The 18,537-nt window shown below is 41.3% G+C and overlaps 2 protein-coding genes and 1 long non-coding RNA gene across 3 annotated transcripts in view; 2 read left to right on the plus strand and 1 right to left on the minus strand.

Annotated features, from left to right (window-relative positions):
• Window positions 1-14,498, plus strand: part of srpk1a (SRSF protein kinase 1a) — a 40,028-nt gene extending 25,530 nt beyond the window's left edge. The window contains exons 11-16 of the mRNA XM_060931997.1: window positions 674-985; window positions 1,131-1,231; window positions 3,294-3,401; window positions 3,698-3,767; window positions 9,899-9,991; window positions 13,453-14,498. Coding sequence (XP_060787980.1) covers window positions 674-985; window positions 1,131-1,231; window positions 3,294-3,401; window positions 3,698-3,767; window positions 9,899-9,991; window positions 13,453-13,637 — 869 coding nt within the window. The 3' untranslated portion in view covers window positions 13,638-14,498. The remainder of the gene's footprint in view (window positions 1-673; window positions 986-1,130; window positions 1,232-3,293; window positions 3,402-3,697; window positions 3,768-9,898; window positions 9,992-13,452) is intronic.
• LOC132893155 (uncharacterized) lies at window positions 10,696-12,992 on the plus strand. Its single transcript, XR_009655526.1, has 2 exons — window positions 10,696-11,267; window positions 11,307-12,992. It is a non-coding gene; the product is annotated as an uncharacterized LOC132893155 (long non-coding RNA).
• Window positions 14,499-14,681: 183 nt separating the features above from the next.
• Window positions 14,682-18,524, minus strand: lhfpl5b (LHFPL tetraspan subfamily member 5b). The gene is made up of 3 exons (XM_060930829.1): window positions 18,040-18,524; window positions 15,035-15,274; window positions 14,682-14,764 (listed from the first exon to the last, which is right to left on the minus strand). The coding sequence occupies exons 1-3, from the start codon at window positions 18,449-18,451 to the stop codon at window positions 14,754-14,756; spliced, it is 663 nt and encodes a 220-aa protein (XP_060786812.1). The 5' UTR covers window positions 18,452-18,524; the 3' UTR covers window positions 14,682-14,753.
• Between the last annotated feature and the right edge of the window lie 13 nt (window positions 18,525-18,537).

Consider the following 18,537-nt stretch of genomic DNA (forward strand, 5'->3'; position numbering starts at 1 on the left):
CCAGCTAGCTTAAAAAAAAATCAGAGACCAAAAAAATGCATATCTTCCCATAAAACTTTTTTTTTTCCCCCCCACTTAATAATTTGACATTTTGGAAATGAATGCTTGGATGAGGGCGGCACGGTAGTGTAGTGTTTAGCGCTGTCGCCTCACAGCAAGAAGGTCCGGGTTCGAGCCCTGTGGCCGGCGAGGGCCTTTCTGTGCGGAGTTTGCATGTTCTCCCCGTGTCCGCGTGGGTTTCCTCCGGGTGCTCCGGTTTCCCCCACAGTCCAAAGACATGCAGGTTAAGTTAACTGGTGACTCTAAATTGACCGTAGGTGTGAATGTGAGTGTGAATGGTTGTCTGTGTCTATGTGTCAGCCCTGTGATGACCTGGCGACTTGTCCAGGGTGTACCCCGCCTTTCGCCCGTAGTCAGCTGGGATAGGCTCCAGCTTGCCTGCGACTGTGTACAGGGGTAAGCGGCTAGAGATAATGGATGGATGCCTAGATGAACATTTAAGTATTAAATGTTAGTGCTTGGTTTCCATTTCACAATGCATCATTTGGTTGAAAAAAAAAAGTTTATATTTTGAAAATATTCATTCAGTTTAGATGTTTTGGATTAGAATGTGCTCAGCATGGGCTGAGCTTTTTATACTTTTGGACTGGATTTATCTTCCTCTCTCCTTTAGACCCAGGTAACCCCAGAGAGCGTCTGACCTCGGATGAGCTCAACTGTAACGGCCATGTGCCTGGCAGCCGAGCCCAACCCGAGGAAGAACTAGATGAAGTCAAGAAACAAATGCTGCTGAAGCAGGAGGACCAGCACAATGCTAATGCAGGACCTTCAAGGGACATGTCCCAGAGCCCTTATGAGTACTGTAACGGGTTGTATTCTCCTGAACCTGATCAGAGTAATGGAGACGTGAGGGAGGAGGGAGAAGACAACAAATTGCAAGGAAGGCCAGTGCCTGCCAGAGACAAGCAGTCCACACCACAAAATGGTCAGCTAGCTACACAATAATTATGTGTACAATAATTAATCCCTGCTTCTTCCTGTTTTTGTTTTAATCTAGTCACAAACTTGTGAATAAATTTTTCTTTATATCCCTTTTTTTGATGATAATTCTCTCTCTCATCCTCTTGCAGCCAAGCTGGCACCAGGAAGCCTTCTGGTCAATCCCTTGGAACCTCTAAATTCAGACAAGATCAAGGTCAAGATTGCTGACTTGGGCAATGCATGCTGGGTGGTAAGAGACTTCATCTTTCCATTGACCTTTTCTGGATTGGCAACGTCCAATATCCATTTTTAAAGTTATTTATTTATTTATTTATTTATTTATTTTTATAGCCCTGCTCTGAAGGGGTGTGTGTGTATACTGATTTACCGCTGTCCGTATTTCCGTCTGTCCAAAATGCCCTTTTTCTCAGTAACCACAAATCATAGCTACTTGGTACCAAACTTCAGCTTGGGGTTCTATACCATGCATACCGTTTTCAGGTCTGTCACACATCAACTTCCTGTTTACCGACTTAATGTATTTACGAAACACACGGTGTGGATTTACAAAATCTTCAACATTTTTTTTTCTTGCCTTTTTAATTTTTTTTTTTTTTGGACTAGCAGATTAATATGGACAAGGTTTTCTCTTGGATGTGATGATATTTGTGTAAATGATTATTTCTGTCATTGGAACCAGTGGATTCAGATGAACATTTTATTCCCCTGTGTTTCTATGTAAATGACATGTTAATCAACAAATGGTTGAAAAGATTTAAAAAAAAAAAAGAGATTTGTGAATGGTTTGTGCTCGTATGCAAGTATTCAGACAATGAGAGACAACAAATTCTCCCCAGTTCCTGATAGCATCATGGTATAAATATGATGCTATATTGTCTGAATATGATGCTATCGGTGTTAATTTTATAATGGATTATACAGTGAATTTGACGCCATTTCAAAATGACAGTTTACCAGGATGCTGTTTGAAATCCCTGGGGAGAACACTGCTCTTTACTTGTTTCAGGGTTGATTATTTGTTGAAGTCAACGTTCATAATAAGTGTCCTATTCCTCCGATTGCTTGCATTCTGATCGAAGCAAGCGCGGGGGGGGATACGTAAGTGAGCAGTAGCTCACAGTTGAGCTTGTTTGATTTGTTTTTATGCCTCTGCCAGTAGGTGCTGGAGACACGTTTTTAGGTTGTCCCTGTGTGTGTCTGTCTGTTCGTGTGATATCTCTGGAACAAGTGGTTGACCGTTTAGGATTCATCGAGAATTATGATTCTAACCAGCAGATAAAACTGATTTTTGGAATTGATCCAAACTGGGTCAAGGTTAAATGCCTGAAAACCTTCCTGGGTGACACAGACTCTCTACCCTGTCAGGTACACTGACACTAGTCAGTCGTGGGTATCAGTGAGCTCCTGCATACGGAAGTAGGAATAGTGCTTTTTTCAGCATGTTACGCTGCCCCTGACGTTACATGAGCAGTAATTTGAAAAGATGTAATCAGCTGTTGTCTCTTCTATTTAATGTAAATGTAATATAAATGGCAAAAACCTCTACTTTTTGTAGTTAAAGGACCAATTTAAAAGGATTATTGTTATTTGTGGGCGGCACGGTGGTGTAGTGGTTAGCACTGTCGCCTCACAGCAAGAAGGTCCGGGTTCAAGCCCCGTGGCCGATGAGGGCCTTTCTGTGCGGAGTTTGCATGTTCTCCCCGTGTCCGCGTGGGTTTCCTCCGGGTGCTCCGGTTTCCCCCACAGTCCAAAGACATGCAGGTTAGGTTAACTGGTGACTCTAAATTGACCGTAGGTGTGAATGCGAGTGTGAATGGTTGTCTGTGTCTATGTGTCAGCCCTGTGATGACCTGGCGACTTGTCCAGGGTGTACCCCGCCTTTCGCCCGTAGTCAGCTGGGATAGGCTCCAGCTTGCCTGCGACCCTGTAGAACAGGATAAAGCGGCTAGAGATAATGAGATGAGAGATGAGATGATTATAAAAAGTTTTTGCTCAGGAAGCAAATGTAGAAATAAAAACTAACTGCGAGGTGAAGTAACCCAGACTTGCATAGAAATTAGTAAATCTAATAATTTTAACATCAGGTTTAATTTTGTGCTAAACTGCAATTAACATCAAGAGGGAAAGAGTAACCCAGTACATTTATTGCAATAGGATATTTTAGATCTGTAGGAAACACTTTAGTTGTTGGATTAGTTATCGGCTTTTTTTTTTTTTGTACATGATATTAAGTGCACGGTTACCATATGGTTATGCTTTAACCCATGAATGAAAAGGCTGTTTTCCTGCAGCACAAACACTTCACTGAGGACATTCAGACAAGGCAGTATCGCTCCCTGGAGGTGCTGATTGGTGCAGGTTACAGTACACCAGCTGATATATGGAGCACAGCTTGTATGGTGAGAGATGTACAATGCAATACTTGTATCAAGCACTGAACAAGTCTGTAGTTTTAACACTGCAGATAACTTTACGTTTTTAATTAAAGTTAATGCTCTGTCTTGTGCCATAATGTCACAATAGGCATTAGTAAGTTTGTAAAAATTTTGACTTAACCCCTACTAAATCTTTTTTTGCAATGATTGTTTGATTGTTGGCATGGAAATAAAGTTACAGTAGTTTTCTGACCATTTCCTGATATTTCTTTATCAAAATAGAATCTCTCTTCCTCTGTATCTCATTCCACTTATTGCAGGCATTTGAGCTGGCCACTGGGGACTACTTGTTTGAACCCCACTCTGGTGAAGATTACTCCAGAGATGAGGGTAAAGCAGTTTCTTCCTGTCTCTACTTTGTTTGCCTTTGACTTCCTTTTCCAAATGACGCATTATGCCTAGACCTGTGTGCAGATGTCGTTAACGTAGTAAGAAGTGCAGTCACACTGATTCTATGGATGGCTACTTTCAGCTAAGAGCTAAGTATAGACTCGTTAAAATTGGGCTGCAAATATATCTACTGTAAGCTTTTCAATTCAGTTCCACCTCTCCTAATGTTACTGATTGATTAATGAATGAAGATTAAGAATAATTAACATCTTGCTTAATGGTATCTTGTGCTACGCAGTATGCATTAGAATACGCTTGACAAATAAATTGTCATCACATCACGTACTCTGTATCTGCAATCCAGACCGCAGGTATCGAGTACTTTGCTCGTTTTGTTTCCGGCACAACGCTGAGACTTATCATTACAAAAGATAACATTACTGTCTGTATCCCTGCGTCTCTTTCCCTTCTAACAGAGCTACAAGTAAATCTGAACAAATTCTCCACCTTTTCTACTTGTCTTTCATTTCTCACTTGATTCTCTCCTTTTTCTCTCATCCGCCTACATTTCAGTTGCATAACTGCTGACTCTTAACATCTGCATCCTGTTAGTGTAAAGATGATGATCTGACTCGAGCCTTATTTCCAAGTCCTGTAAATCTTCAGGGATGTTTTTAAAAAGACTCAGATTTATGGGTCTCCCCCCCATCCTTCATATAGCCAGGTGCTTTTGTGCTGCTTATTCCATATCCTGCTCTTTCTGCATGTATCCAGCGACAGACACACACACACACACACACACACACACACACACACACACACACACACAAAAAAAAAAAAAAAGATGCTTTTGTTCCTTCACAAATGCTACTGCAGTTTAAATGTAATGTGGCACTAGCAAAAGTACTTGTCCTTTTTTACCCACAAATGGTGAATCCATGATCATAGAATATAGATGAAAGTCTTCCGGATTTACTCGGAAATCGGATATTTGACAAAACTCTTGAAAAACTTCGGTTTCCCGAATGGAGAAATTTATTTTTCGGATTTTTAGCGTTCCTAGATGCGGCATAATACTTCGCATTGTCCTTGCATGGGCGCAGTCCTTAAATAGCCCAAACATAGTTCATTGATTTAGACAGGTGTTCTTTGTTAACGGTGCGCGTGCCCAAGGCGCGCCTTCAGGTGCACGAGCTAAGGCTCGCAGGACTGACACCATTCTGCGCAAGCGCAACACAATCGCACTAGAAAGCATGTTCAAGCTGCCAGTGTAGCTGCAGTCTTTTTAGTTGCGAATTACAAGTATTTCCTCTTGTGTTAATAATTGGCCGTGTCAAAACAAGCAAACCTTTCCTCCTTCTTTCGATGTGAAGAGAGGCAAGCAAATTTTTTCCATCAAAGTTGCATTTTGTGGCTTCGAAGCTAAGTTTTAGTGCCGTTTCTAGAACACAACATCAAGAAAACGTGGAAGAAACGGCAATAATGGAAGAGCCGGTTTCTAAGCTACCTAAAACTAGCAATGGTAATTTTCTTTTTGTTACATAATGCACTCAGGCTGCCAGTCAGTGTGTGACTGACACACACACACCCTACGCCCCTGATTTACATGAGAAATTTGGTATTCGTTGGTGTGTTTAAATTTACAGACAATACGAACTAATGTAAACAATTGGCTTCAACTCGCATAAATATGAATTGGAAATGTTTAGTTCACTTTAGCTTCTGCAAACGCACAACTCTACTGAAAGATTGATAAACGAGGCTCAATGTCCCCAACATTGAAACCTGAAAGCTTTAGAAACTCTAACAGACCTTTACTTTTCAACAGTACTGTTTTGGGATTTTGCTGAGTTTACCTTCAACTGTTTTTTTTTTTTTTTTTTTTTTAAAGTAATGAAGTGTGTAGCAGGAAAATCACCGCGTTTTCTAAATGCACTCCTGAAAATTACTCATTAACTAGGGGAATTAAATTTGATATTTTTGACATGTTAATCATTAATGCACATGAAAGAAAAAGGCTTAAAAGTTATAACTTGTTTTAGTGAAAATAAATACTAGAATGCAGGGTTTTGTGTGTTATGTTTATTAAAAATTTTTCGGGGGATGTTGCCCCCCCCCCCCCCCCCCCCCCCCCCCCCAGTTTGACTTTCAAAGGTTCAGGATTTTTTTTCTTTGCTCCACTTTCATCTCTAATAGAATATGTCATCAGTTAGACATACAAATATAAACTTGGGAATAAGTTTCTTGAAGATCAGAAATTCTATTGGAAATTTACCTGGATGTTTTGTGCATGTGCTAAATGTTACATTGTGTTTAGCTCGCCATTTTTCTCACCTGTCTTGCATGGAATCTTACAGCATTTATACTAGAACAATCCCAGGTATCCATTTCATCTGCTGTACGAAGGCTTGTGGTGATTCACTTGATAAAATATAAACAACTTCTGCCTCTTGATTTGAGGTTATTCTGAAATAATTAATCTGTGAATGAACTATTCTAGTTCAAATATGTTGACGATTGACGCAGCACATTCTTAATACCCAACAAAGTGACCATGCCCCCAAACCCCTCCAAAAACAACACAAAATGGAGAAAATGTTATCAAGGTCCAAAACATTGGATGGTGCAGTTTTTGCCCTGCTGTCACTATCTGATTTGAACCAGATTCAGTGCTCTGACGTGTTCTGGTATCGCCTGTCCCTGATCTATGTTGAATTTTAGACAGCATTCACTTTTTCCATCTACAATAACTTTTTTGTCTTGATGCGCATGCAACGTGCTAAATGTGAGCCATCATGACTATGGCTACATCCACACCACAACGAGATTTTTTTTTTTTTAAATATCGCGTCCACATGGGCAACGGATCAGTAAAATATCAGGTTCATATGGCAACGCAACGCTTGTTGAAAACGATGCAATACACATGCCACACCTCTACGTGCGCTGTAAGACGGTCCCATCGGAGACCCCAGAACAATAGAAGTAGACGCATGTGCATAACTGCGCATGCGCACAGTGACTGTCACTGTCACACGCACACACTTTCTCACTAGAGCCCTGCACTCCCGCGGGAGTCTCGCGGGACCCGCCGCAAAGCAGTGCGGCGCGGGACAAATTTTGAAAGCTCATTGCGGGCGCGGGCGGGACTGGAAGTGCACATATGCGCGCGGGAGCAGGAGTGCACATATGCGGCGCGGGCGGGAGCGGTGATAAGCTGCAGTCCCGCTAACTAAAAATGTGTTTGAAATAAAATTTATAAATTATTAATTTATGTATATCATATATAATTTGTGCTGGATATTTTATTTGGCATTAATAAAATCATTTTAAGATGCCTAAATTTGCAGAGAGAGTCAGATTGCCAGATTGAGTGAGGAATGGCATCTTAAACTTGCCATTGATCACCCTAATGGGAAATCCTTTGATCACTCTAATGACTCTCAGTTCACACCCAGCTAGCAAGACAACCATGAGTGAAGTGATTTACTGCTTGCGTTAGTCTACAATGTTAATCAGAGGGAGCGGGACAAAATATGGCAGGCGGGAGCGGGACTGAAAATCATAATTCTTTGCGGGCGGGAGTGGGACTGCACAATGCGGGCGGGAGCGGGACTGAAAAATCCGACCCGCGCAGACCTCTATTTCTCACTCCCTATCCTATGGATATAGTCCCTTTAAATCACGTGCTCGGTTTTTGAATGGAGACGCGGAAAGAGGAATGAATGGGGGTAGATGGAAGCCGGTACGCCAACATTCTGATATCCTCCAGAATTCTTTAATGGTCCGGAATAAATTGAATGCTACGCGTTGATGGATTACTTTATTCTTCTATGCCCTTTCTGAGGAATGTATTGTCGGACTTAAACCAACATCTGAAGAGGTGAGATCGCTCCTTTTTTTTTTTCCTATTTTTGCTGGTGGGATTGACTTTGCCCTAAGGGCTATTCTCTCTCTCTCTCTCTCTCTCTCTCTCTCTCTCTCTCACTTTGCACCATTACACAATAAATATTCACAGTGAAAATATTTTGTAAGCGCATTTCATGAACCAAGTTATAGGATTTGTTGACAACTCGCATCGAGTTCGTTACACTTCTACCCGGCGTGAAGCACATGTGGTTGTGACGTCATCGTAAACAAATCCGTTCTACTCATCCAGACGACTTCGCAACGGCTCCGTTGCCAGATTTTTTCACTCTGGAACCCGTTCTCAAAATATTTCATTTTGGGGCACCCAAAACGCCGGTGCCGTGTGGACGCCAGGCCGAAACGATAAACAATTTTATCAGATTCACCTGAATCCGTTGCCGTGTGGACAGGGCCTATGACTGCCTGGTAACCCTTATACTGCTGTAAACACTTTTAGGATCATGCCTGTGACTGCTCATCTTGCTTTTGTCCTTGCTACTGTCATTCTCTGTCTCTCTTTCTCCTGTCCTACTATTGATTTTCCTCCAGACCACCTTGCTCTGATCATTGAACTGTTGGGTAGAATTCCCCGACACTATGCTCTGTGTGGGAAAGTCTCACAGGAATACTTCAGCAGGAGAGGTATGCGAGTAATGATGGTAAGAATTCCACCCTGGGCCTCAAGGGGAAGTGCGAGAGTGTTTTGTTTTTGCAGCTTCGTTTGACAGTGCATTTTCCATGTGCAAATACAAATTAGCATTTCTGAGACATCACAGTTAAAAGGATGAAGTGTCTGGATTCCTAAATTGTTCAGCTACTTCAGGATACAAGTTCCTTTTTTAGTTGATGGCTAGGATTAGTGGCTAGCGTATGCTTTTTTTAAAAAAAAAATTATTTTAATAAAGGAATGTGGACATTTTGGCCTTGCGTTAACAGCCATCACAAAAACTAGAAGTATAAAATGGAATAATGCAGCCAGTCATACTGCTGACTATTGTCTCTGTGTGGTCAGATTTGAGCAACATGCTTCCTCTCTGCGCCACCCTTCTAGTCAGGTTGTTAAAGTGAGAAATTGTTCACTTTGTGATCGAAGCATGAAATTTGGCAGACTAGCTCAAGTTCATTTCATCTCATTATCTCTAGCCGCTTTATCCTTCTACAGGGTCGCAGGCAAGCTGGAGCCTATCCCAGCTGACTACGGGCGAAAGGCGGGGTACACCCTGGACAAGTCGCCAGGTCATCACAGGGCTGACACATAGACACAGACAACCATTCACACTCACATTCACACCTACGGTCAGTTTAGAGTCACCAGTTAACCTAACCTGCATGTCTTTGGACTGTGGGGGAAACCGGAGCACCCGGAGGAAACCCACGCGGACACGGGGAGAACATGCAAACTCCGCACAGAAAGGCCCTCGCCGGCCCCGGGGCTCGAACCCAGGACCTTCTTGCTGTGAGGCGACAGCGCTAACCACTACACCACCGTGCCGCCCGCAGACTAGCTCAAGTTGATATATAAAATTCTAGAGAAGGAGTAATTTCAAATTCAGCTTCTAAAGCCTGGAATACGCGTGTGCAAAATCGACCCCACATGAAAACGAGGCTAAACAAATTTTTTGTTTTCAAGATATTTTTAGAAGATTGCTTACAATAAATGACACATTGATTGAATGACCGTCTACCTCACAAATAGAGAATTTCTTGTTCTCAAAGATACATCACGTGATTAGTCACATGACATAGGGATACAGTATTAAGTAAATAAAAAGGCTGCCAGAAGAGCATTTTTGCAGTTCAAAGTTTTAGCTGTTAATATGGATTCATATGATCATGTGATCTCAAAATATTGGGGGGTCGAACCTTGAAACAAAAGAGAATTCGTTTAGCTTTGTTTTCATGTTGAGTTGATTTTGCGCATGCATATTCCAGGGTTTAGAAGCCGAATTTGAAATGCCCCCATATCTAAAATTATTATATATATCAACTTGAGCTAGTGTGCCAAATTTCATGCTCCTATCACAAAGTGAACAACTTCAAGGTTTTTTGCTTAACAGCCGGACTATTCTCCCAGAGTGGATAAATGACCATTAATCATGTTTGATCTGTGTGTGTGTTTTTTTTTTTTTGGGTTTGTCTTCCCCACACACCCTCCCTCCCACCACCACCACCACCAAACTTCACAACCACCCCAATTTTTTTGGTGCTGTGCCAAATGACAGACCACATTGCTTTGATCATTGAGCTACTGGGGATGGTCCCACGCAAACTCATAATTGCAGGAAAATACGCCAAGGACTTTTTCACCAAGAAAGGTAATACTGTTTTGTGAATTCCTCGTTTTGTATGACCGATTCCATGTAGAAAGAAAGCTTGAAAAATATTAATGATATATTCTGTGACTATTTCTATGATGAGCCCTTTAATAAATGTTTAAGAATTTGCTCATCTTTGTACAGTAAGTGGTTAAGCATCCTGTAGTTATGTTAAACTCTGTAGTGTGATGACAACATTCTATGGACCCTTTTCACGTGACGTCACGACAAACGCGGCCACCATTTTGGACATGTACTGCCAGTAGTTTACCACAGCCAACATTGAGGAACGGCAGCAAAGAAAGTGTTTATTTTCAGCAAGACTTCCATCATGCCACTATATTGTTGTGCACCTGGATGTAGTAACCATCAACAAACAAGGCAAGGGTTATCATTTTATCGGATCCCGGTAGATGCTGACCGACGGAGAAGATGGATAGCGGCATACCAACGCTTGTGTAGTGACCACTTTGTTGGAGGTAAGACGAATAAAATTAGCCAGAAAAGGCATTACATTGCTGTTAACATTCCATTCTAGTTTACTGTAATTATGATCTGGCAGCTATTTACGCCGGATCCAGTGTAAATAGCTGCCGGAGCCAACGTCCGAGGTTCCGGAGCGCACTAGCTCGCGGCCGGCCAGACGTTGGCTCCGGCAGCTATTTACACTGGATCCGGTGTAAATAGCTGCCAGATCATAATTACAGTAAACTAGTAAATACAGTTTTCTGCATCTCGCTCCTTTTTCTTTTATGTTTGTCGCCTTCCTCGCATTCAAACCGATTCGAGCCGAAGTCCACTACATGTCCAAAATGGCGGTCGTGTTTACGAAGGTCACGTGACTGAAAAGGGTCTATAAGCGGAATGTGAAATGGGTGGGGGTTGGGGCATTGGGGGAAGAGAAGTGTTGTACTGAAATATGGCTGCTTATTAAGGCTGGTGTTCTACACGATGGCTTGTAAATGTGTGCACACGGCGAAAAACATCCCTGTATTTTGTATTTACCTGTAAATAATGATTTTACAGCAGCTGTTCTAGGACACATTTTGCCTCTGTGGAGTGGTGTGGAGACATAAATACCAGCACTATTTGGTTCCCTCAGTTGTGTGTTATGCAAAGAGACCAACACTTTTAGTATGTATTGATCTAATAGAGTAATACATAAACCTACTTTTAGGTTCGTTTGATTCAAGCACTAATGATTTTGTCAGAAAATCACATTAAAATTCATGTGCTGTAAAGACTTTATTCACGTAGTCTCAGGGCTTTTCAAAGTGTGGGGCGCGTCCCCCCGGGGGGCGCCAGAGTTCTTCAGGGGGGGCGCAACGTGAGAGACAAAATGGATCGGTTTTTAGCTGTCTATGGTTTTTAGTACCTAAAGCTACAGTGAGGGAGGAGACAAAGTCTGGGCCAAGCAAAAAAACAGAGCCTCCAGGATGTTGCGATTTGCAACTTCAGCGCAAATTCAACCAATCCCCGCGAATTCAGGGCGGTGTTGCAATTGTATCCAATCACCGCAACTTTCCCGCAAATTTGACCAATCGTTGGCGTCGTCTTGAGGTGACGTCGACAAACTACCTTCCGCCTTACTTCCGTGTGTTCAAGAGAAGCAGCATGCGCGTCGTGTTGCCAGATTGGATGATTTCAAGTGCATTTTGGCGGGTTTTGAACATATTTTGGACTGGAAAACGTCAGCAGTATCTGGCAACACTGAAGTGTGTTATGTTTACAGTGAAGGACTGTGTGCACTTTATTTTTTTTTTTACTTAATACAAGAAGTTAATGGATGCCAACATTTTTGCCAAAATGGTATTTTATTTTCCATTGTTTAGGCAGCTTCAGCATCATACTGTGAGATTCTGTTCAAATTGTTTTTTTTCTTCTATGAAGCCTGAGCCATTTATTTTATTAGTTTATAATTATTGTTTAATTTAGTCTTCAGGAGAGACTGCCTGCACACAGTACTAGTATTAATAGGTTTTTTTTTTCTTACATGAAAGCTGAGGCATTTATATTCTATTTTAAGGTAACTTCATGTTGTGCTGTGAGGTTCTATGCACTTTAACTTTTGAACCAACAGGTGCATTTGGATAAGTAAAGCCTATTTTTCTGCATTTTTGTAGTCCTGGTAATCTTTTATATTGGTAAAGTTGTTTATAGGACCATTTCTCTTTGTTTTTTTAATCAATAGTTTTTCAGTAATAACTTAATATTTAACATATCACTCAATTTTAATCACAAAAAGAGAAAATCGCAACAATTTCTCGCAACTTTCACTTCCTCCCGCAATGTAATCGCAACAAAAACCTAAAAAAACACAACTTTCATCGCAATTTTTTGGAAAACCCCCCGCAACATCAGACATTTTAGCCCACAACAATCACAAAAAAGGCCCACGGAATCCTGGGGGACTGGAAAAAGAAGGAAGTATGACCACGATTATTTAAAGTTTGGATTTTCATGGACTGGATCTGAAGATGCTCCACTGCCACAGTGTGTTGTCTGCCAAGAGATGCTAGCTAACGATGCTATGGGATGTTTAAAATGTGTAAAACAAGATGTTTTAAAAAGCACAGATGTTTAAAATGTGAAAAAGAAAAAAATAATGTGTACAACAACCATTTTTTTAAAAATACGAATGGAACATTAAGTATAGCAACAACAAAAATTGTAAGGGGGGGCGCTGTTGTTTATTTGCTCTCCGAGGGGGGGCTGACTCTCCCACACTTTGAAAACCCCTGGTCTAGATCGTACGTGTGTATGTGATTGGAGGCGTACCTACAGTTACCAGTTTGCATTTAATAAAAGAAAATCAGCAGTAGGATGCAAAACTCTTCTGTTGGGAATCACCTCACTGCATCTAAATGGAGATTAAAATGTATATTTGTTCAAAGCAGTGAACTTGTTTACAGCATGAAACTGTAAGTGAAACAAGGCAGACAGGAATGCTTGAGTGAATGATAAGGTGTCAAAAATGACAAAGCTGTTGATATTTATCGAATAGCGAATGTTTTTTTTTTTCTCCCCCCACTGCCTAATCAAAGAATATTTATAACTTTGCACCTTTTGCTGTGACTACCTTGCACGTAAACGATAGAATGATAAATGTTTAAAAAGTAGTACAGTGTCTAGCAGTTGAGCAAGTCCATGAAGGTTTAATTGGAAAAGTGTAGATGATTTGAATGATTTCACCATTATTAAATTTGTTGGATTTATCAAGTTTGCTGCAACACTATTTGTTGTTTCATGCAGCTTGACAATCGTAGCCGATTTGTATTTGGCAGATAGTAAAAATAATGTTGCTGTTTAAAAAAAAAAAAAAATGCAGTCATTTATCATTTTTCTCAAAACCCTACAGCCCTCTGTCATGTATACACGCTTCACAGGTTAATCTGTATCGTGTGCCAATGAGTGTGCGTAGAAAGGGTATTGTGCAGGGTTTAAATGTGTTCTGTGTGTAGGTGACCTGAAGCACATCACCAAGTTGAAGCCATGGGGTCTGTTGGAGGTGCTGCTGGATAAGTACGAGTGGTCCCACGAGGATGCCGAGACTTTTGCAGACTTCCTGCTCCCCATGCTTGAACTCATCCCTGAGAAACGGGCCACAGCGGCTGAATGCCTGTGCCACCCCTGGCTCGCCCTCTAGTGACTCGTATAAACAACCGCAGCCCCATTTTTCCTCCACTTCCACATGACAGACTGCAACATATCACTTTCCAGTTTGACTGCTTACCTGAATAGTACTTGTACTACTTTGTGTGTGGTTTCTTGTACGTTTCACCTGAGAAATGTTTTTGTTTTCTTGGTGGTGTTATGTCTTGGGACTTGTTTCCTGAGGCGGTGTTTGTCCTCAAACTTTTTTTATTTTATTTTTTTCCTCCCCCCTCTAAATTTGCACAACAGTTTTAGGGAACATCTCCTCTTGTATTATTTAAGCTGTGTGCTCCATGCTGAAAGATCAGATTTCTGTATTTTGCTAGGCTTTAACTGAACATGGTTGATGTAAGGGCACATATTGTGGGTCACTTTTTACATGTTTCCTAGTTTTGGGAGTACGCACACCAGAGATTTTTTGGAAAAAAAAAAGGAACCCATTAGGTTTACCTCATAACTGTAGAAAATGCATTTAACTGATTTGTAGTTTATTTTAGGAAATGCCATACCACTGTGTAATTTTGTCTCAAAAAGTGTCAGTTTTCTTTGTGTCATTTTTGGTCAATTCTGAGTACATGAGGGTTGCTTTCTCACTTTCTATGCTTCCGGAAACTGAGTAGCTGTTAAACATCACCCAAAAGATGGTTGTGAAAAGTGTGCTTGCGCACGTGTGTTTGTTGTGTGTGTGTGTGTGTGTGTGTGTATATATATGTATGTGTGTGTGTACCAAAGAGTTTGCCTTGATCTGTATATTACAGCCATGTACAGTTTTTAAAGAAATCCTACTATTGATAACTAAGAGTATTTAGCTGGACAGTAATGTTTTAATAAAATAATTGGATGATGGGTGAAATTTGTTTTCTGAATTTGATTTTTAACATTTAATTTAGATAAACATTGTTTTATGACCTAATTGCAAAATTTGTTTAAAATGGGTAAAACCCACATACACTGCATAGCGTCTCAAAAGGTGTGAATACAATTTGTAATGCTTTTATTTGGATTTTTTTTTCCAGTTTTACTATTCACCATCTGCCCCAGTGGTCCTTCTCATTGGCTTTCAGATGCTCATTTTGATTCTTCGCAGGTGTCAGAACAGCTTCTGGATTCAGGCTTTTCCTGTGGCGACAAAGAATTATGTATGTTGTCATGCCAAAATTGGCTATGCGTATTTTGTAAAAAATTTTTTTCTTTGAATTACTGTATCTAGCTTCACCAATCTAAATACTGAATTTGAGCAATACTTATCTAATCCAGACACTTGCACTGGAAACTTCTAGCTTTATGAATTTTATAGTCTAGTCTGAATTTTGCAGTGAGACGCTTTCAGTCAAGTGCCCAAACTCACCAGTAGTTTTTCAAAAATAATTGTTTACTTTTTCGTCTTACCTTCCCCTGTCTCCACTTCAAATTCATCAGGAAGCAGGTTGTCCTGTCGGTTTCCCAATGTGAAGGCCACAAGTGCGAGCATGAGGGCATCCAGAATGCAGATGATGGCCAAAATGTAGGCCCAACGCACTGTGCAGTTCCCCAATGTGTACTTGCTCGTCTTCTCGCCACACATCCGCTTTACCTCAGGAGAGTCCCATCCATCAGGGTAAATCATACAACCCATCACCAACAGCACAGCTACAGGATTGAGAACACCTTAAACAAAATATTCACCAAGTATGGCAGCATTATTTTTTGTGAATTGTTTGTTTTTAATGGTTTCTTGTCCAGTACGCATGTTTTTGGGAGGTGGGAGGAAACTAGAGAACCTGCAGGTAATCCATGCAGACATGGGGGGAATTTACACAGTCCACACAGATGATCAATCAAGATCGAATGTAGGGCCCTGGAGCTGTGAGGCAGTCATGCTACTTGGAAGAAAACTTGGTTAATGATTATTCTGTCTTGGTAGAGTTGGATGTGAAGTTCAGAAACAAGCAACCAACCATTGCCTTGGGGCCCTAGGAAGCTCAGGATCTCTGAGTTGACTTATGCTATAGCCTCTGAGTATTAGGTAACTACCTAATACTCAGACGAGTATTATAATGAGAGTCAACAACATGCAATCGTTCAGAATCCAGTTTAGCAGCTCATTCTGAACGGGTTTAGACGTACCTTCAACTGTGTTCAAACCAACATCGTTAATTAAGGCTGATGGGTTTCAGCCAAATTTCCAGCTCAACTAAACCTCCAAAACCACACAAACTACCTGGAGCTAAAGCAAACATTTGGGCATTGGAAAATGGAGATGTTTCTTCTTTTTCACAGCCTTTGTGTTGGAAGCAAATATTTCACAAGTATTTCTGATGTATAGACACTATTCAATCCATATTTCCACTTTCCCCCTCTCAATTTTTGCAATATATCTAAAAAAATTATATATCTGTACACAAGGTGGGCTGATGGACCAGGCCAGTTACCCCAGGGCCTCGAGGCTGCAAGGGGGTCTTAGGCTGCGTGCTGTGTGTGGCCCAAGACTTCTGAAGGAAGTTGAATGCCAGGGTCCTCAGTGCAGACAGCACAAGCAGATCACAAGGCTCCTGGGTGCTTGTAATGCGAGCTAACCACTAGGACCCCCAGATCCTTCAGTGCTTACAATGTGAGGGCCCCTTGTTCAAAATGTGAGCTCACTATTACAGGCCCCAAATCCTTCAGTGCTTATAATGTGAGGTCAGAAGCCCCTTGGGGTTTAAACTGTAAGCTGACCAATAAGGTCCCTAGGCCTGTGGGGCTTAAAGCCCCTCCACTGTTCCCAATTGTTTTCATAGCAATTTTTTTTTAAACTTTGCCAGTGACAAACTGCCAAGGTGAGCAGACATTTTCCCCTCTAAGTAGAAGAAAAAAAAAAAGCTGTTGAGTAGCATATGCCAAACATGTCTCAGCTTATTGTCCGTGGCGTCAGACCTTGTCAGACACCTAGATTTTGACAATCTATTGGATTCTTTTCCAAGGAGAAAGGCAAGAAAAGTATCAATTTAAAAAAAGAAAAGGGAGGCACTCCAAAGGATGTGCCCAGGGACTTCACTGGACCCGGATCTGGCCCTGTCTATATATTCTAGATAAACTTGCACAACAAGATATTGGGGAATGAAGAGTATTTGATCCTATCCCAGTCTGGCAACCCAGTCACTAACCATTGTGTCCTGTCATCCTCTACTGAAAATATTCATCGAGTGAGTATGGGCAGAAGACAAAATTGCTCATATGGATGTCTAATTAGTGCTTACTGCAGTTCCTATTTTTGACCACTAGGTGTAATAATAGCAGAAGCTAAGAGAGGCAGTTGCATACTCTTCCCTGTGATTGTACAACATATAGAAATGCAAGCAAATCAACAGCAAGCTTATAGCTTTTTGATATCAGAAGATCTCATCTCATTATCTCTGGCCGCTTTATCCTGTTCTACAGGGTCGCAGGCAAGCTGGAGCCTATCCCAGCTGACTACGGGCGAAAGGCGGGGTACACCCTGGACAAGCCACCAGGTCATCACAGGGCTGACACATAGACACAGACAACCATTCACACTCACATTCACACCTACAGTCAATTTAGAGCCACCAGTTAACCTAACCTGCATGTCTTTGGACTGTGGGGGAAACCGGAGCACCCGGAGGAAACCCACGCGGACACGGGGAGAACATGCAAACTCCACACAGAAAGGCCCTCGCCAGCCACGGGGCTCGAACCCAGGACCTTCTTGCTGTGAGGCGACAGCGCTAACCACTACACCACCGTGCCGCCCTTTTTTCTTTATTATTATTTTATATATATATATATATATATATATATATATAAAATTTTTTTAAGAAATGGAAGCCTTTATTTGATGGCTCTGTTATGAAGGTCAACGGCCTTCTAGGGTGCCTTTAACGTCACAGGTGGATATCTGGTTTCAGTGCAAATGGTTGCGGCCGGGTAAGGCCATTTTTAGCAATATCGTAACAATTTATCCATTTTAAAAAGTTAAGTTTTATTTTTAATTTAATTGTTACTAGTTAAACTAGTAGACTATATTTAGCTAGATGCCTATGTTAATAAAGAGGTAAAATTATTTTTGAGTGAACTCTTAATCATTATGGACAATACAGGTGCTGTGTTTATACACTTATCACACTACTATCTTTTGCTCTTATTTTGACAGCCTGTTAATTTTCCCGTCTGGCCTAAACAACTTCCTGCCTAACATTTAATGTAAATAATTATGTAAGTAATAATAGGAGTGCCTGAAACTGCCCAAAATATGTCTAAAATCTAGTTATCTGGATGGATTTTTTTTTTATTTTGGGGGGGGAGAAAGTCAACTATATAATTGATTTCCTTTAAAATTGAAAAGCTCTTGTCACCAAGTTTAACTTTCAAATGAGAGAACCAAACTTCAGCTCTGTTACACTGTTAAATTTTACCGGATGACGTCTGTATCCATGCACATATCTTGTACACGCTGGCTGCGCCGCAGAAAAAGAAGAGACTGAAGGAGACCATGGTGGCCACATTAAGCAGCATTGAGGTTCCCACGAAGAACATGGCAGTCTTAAATGCCCCAGATGGAATGGAGCTAAAATCAAGCACACTGCCCTTGCAGACAAGCTCTTGAGTGATGGGGTTGCCTATGCAGTAGTAGAAGAGCCCAAAGTAGCCAGACTGTGGTGTGTTGATACTGTCGCCGATCCAGTAGGGCTGAATGAACACCACCACTGTGATGATGGCAAAGCAGATGGTGAAAATTGCCCACAACACACCAATAGCTCTGGCATTTCTCACGTAGTTTGTCTGGTAGATTTTGACTGCCTCTGTAGCAGGAAGCATTTTCTCCATGTTGATGATGATTTAGAGCTGTCCAATAAGATGTGAAAACCAAAATACCTGCAACTAGCTAAGAAAACGTCAGCAAAATCTTTATC

This window comes from Neoarius graeffei, chromosome 10 (assembly GCF_027579695.1).
Source record: "Neoarius graeffei isolate fNeoGra1 chromosome 10, fNeoGra1.pri, whole genome shotgun sequence".
Classification (NCBI taxonomy): domain Eukaryota; kingdom Metazoa; phylum Chordata; class Actinopteri; order Siluriformes; family Ariidae; genus Neoarius; species Neoarius graeffei.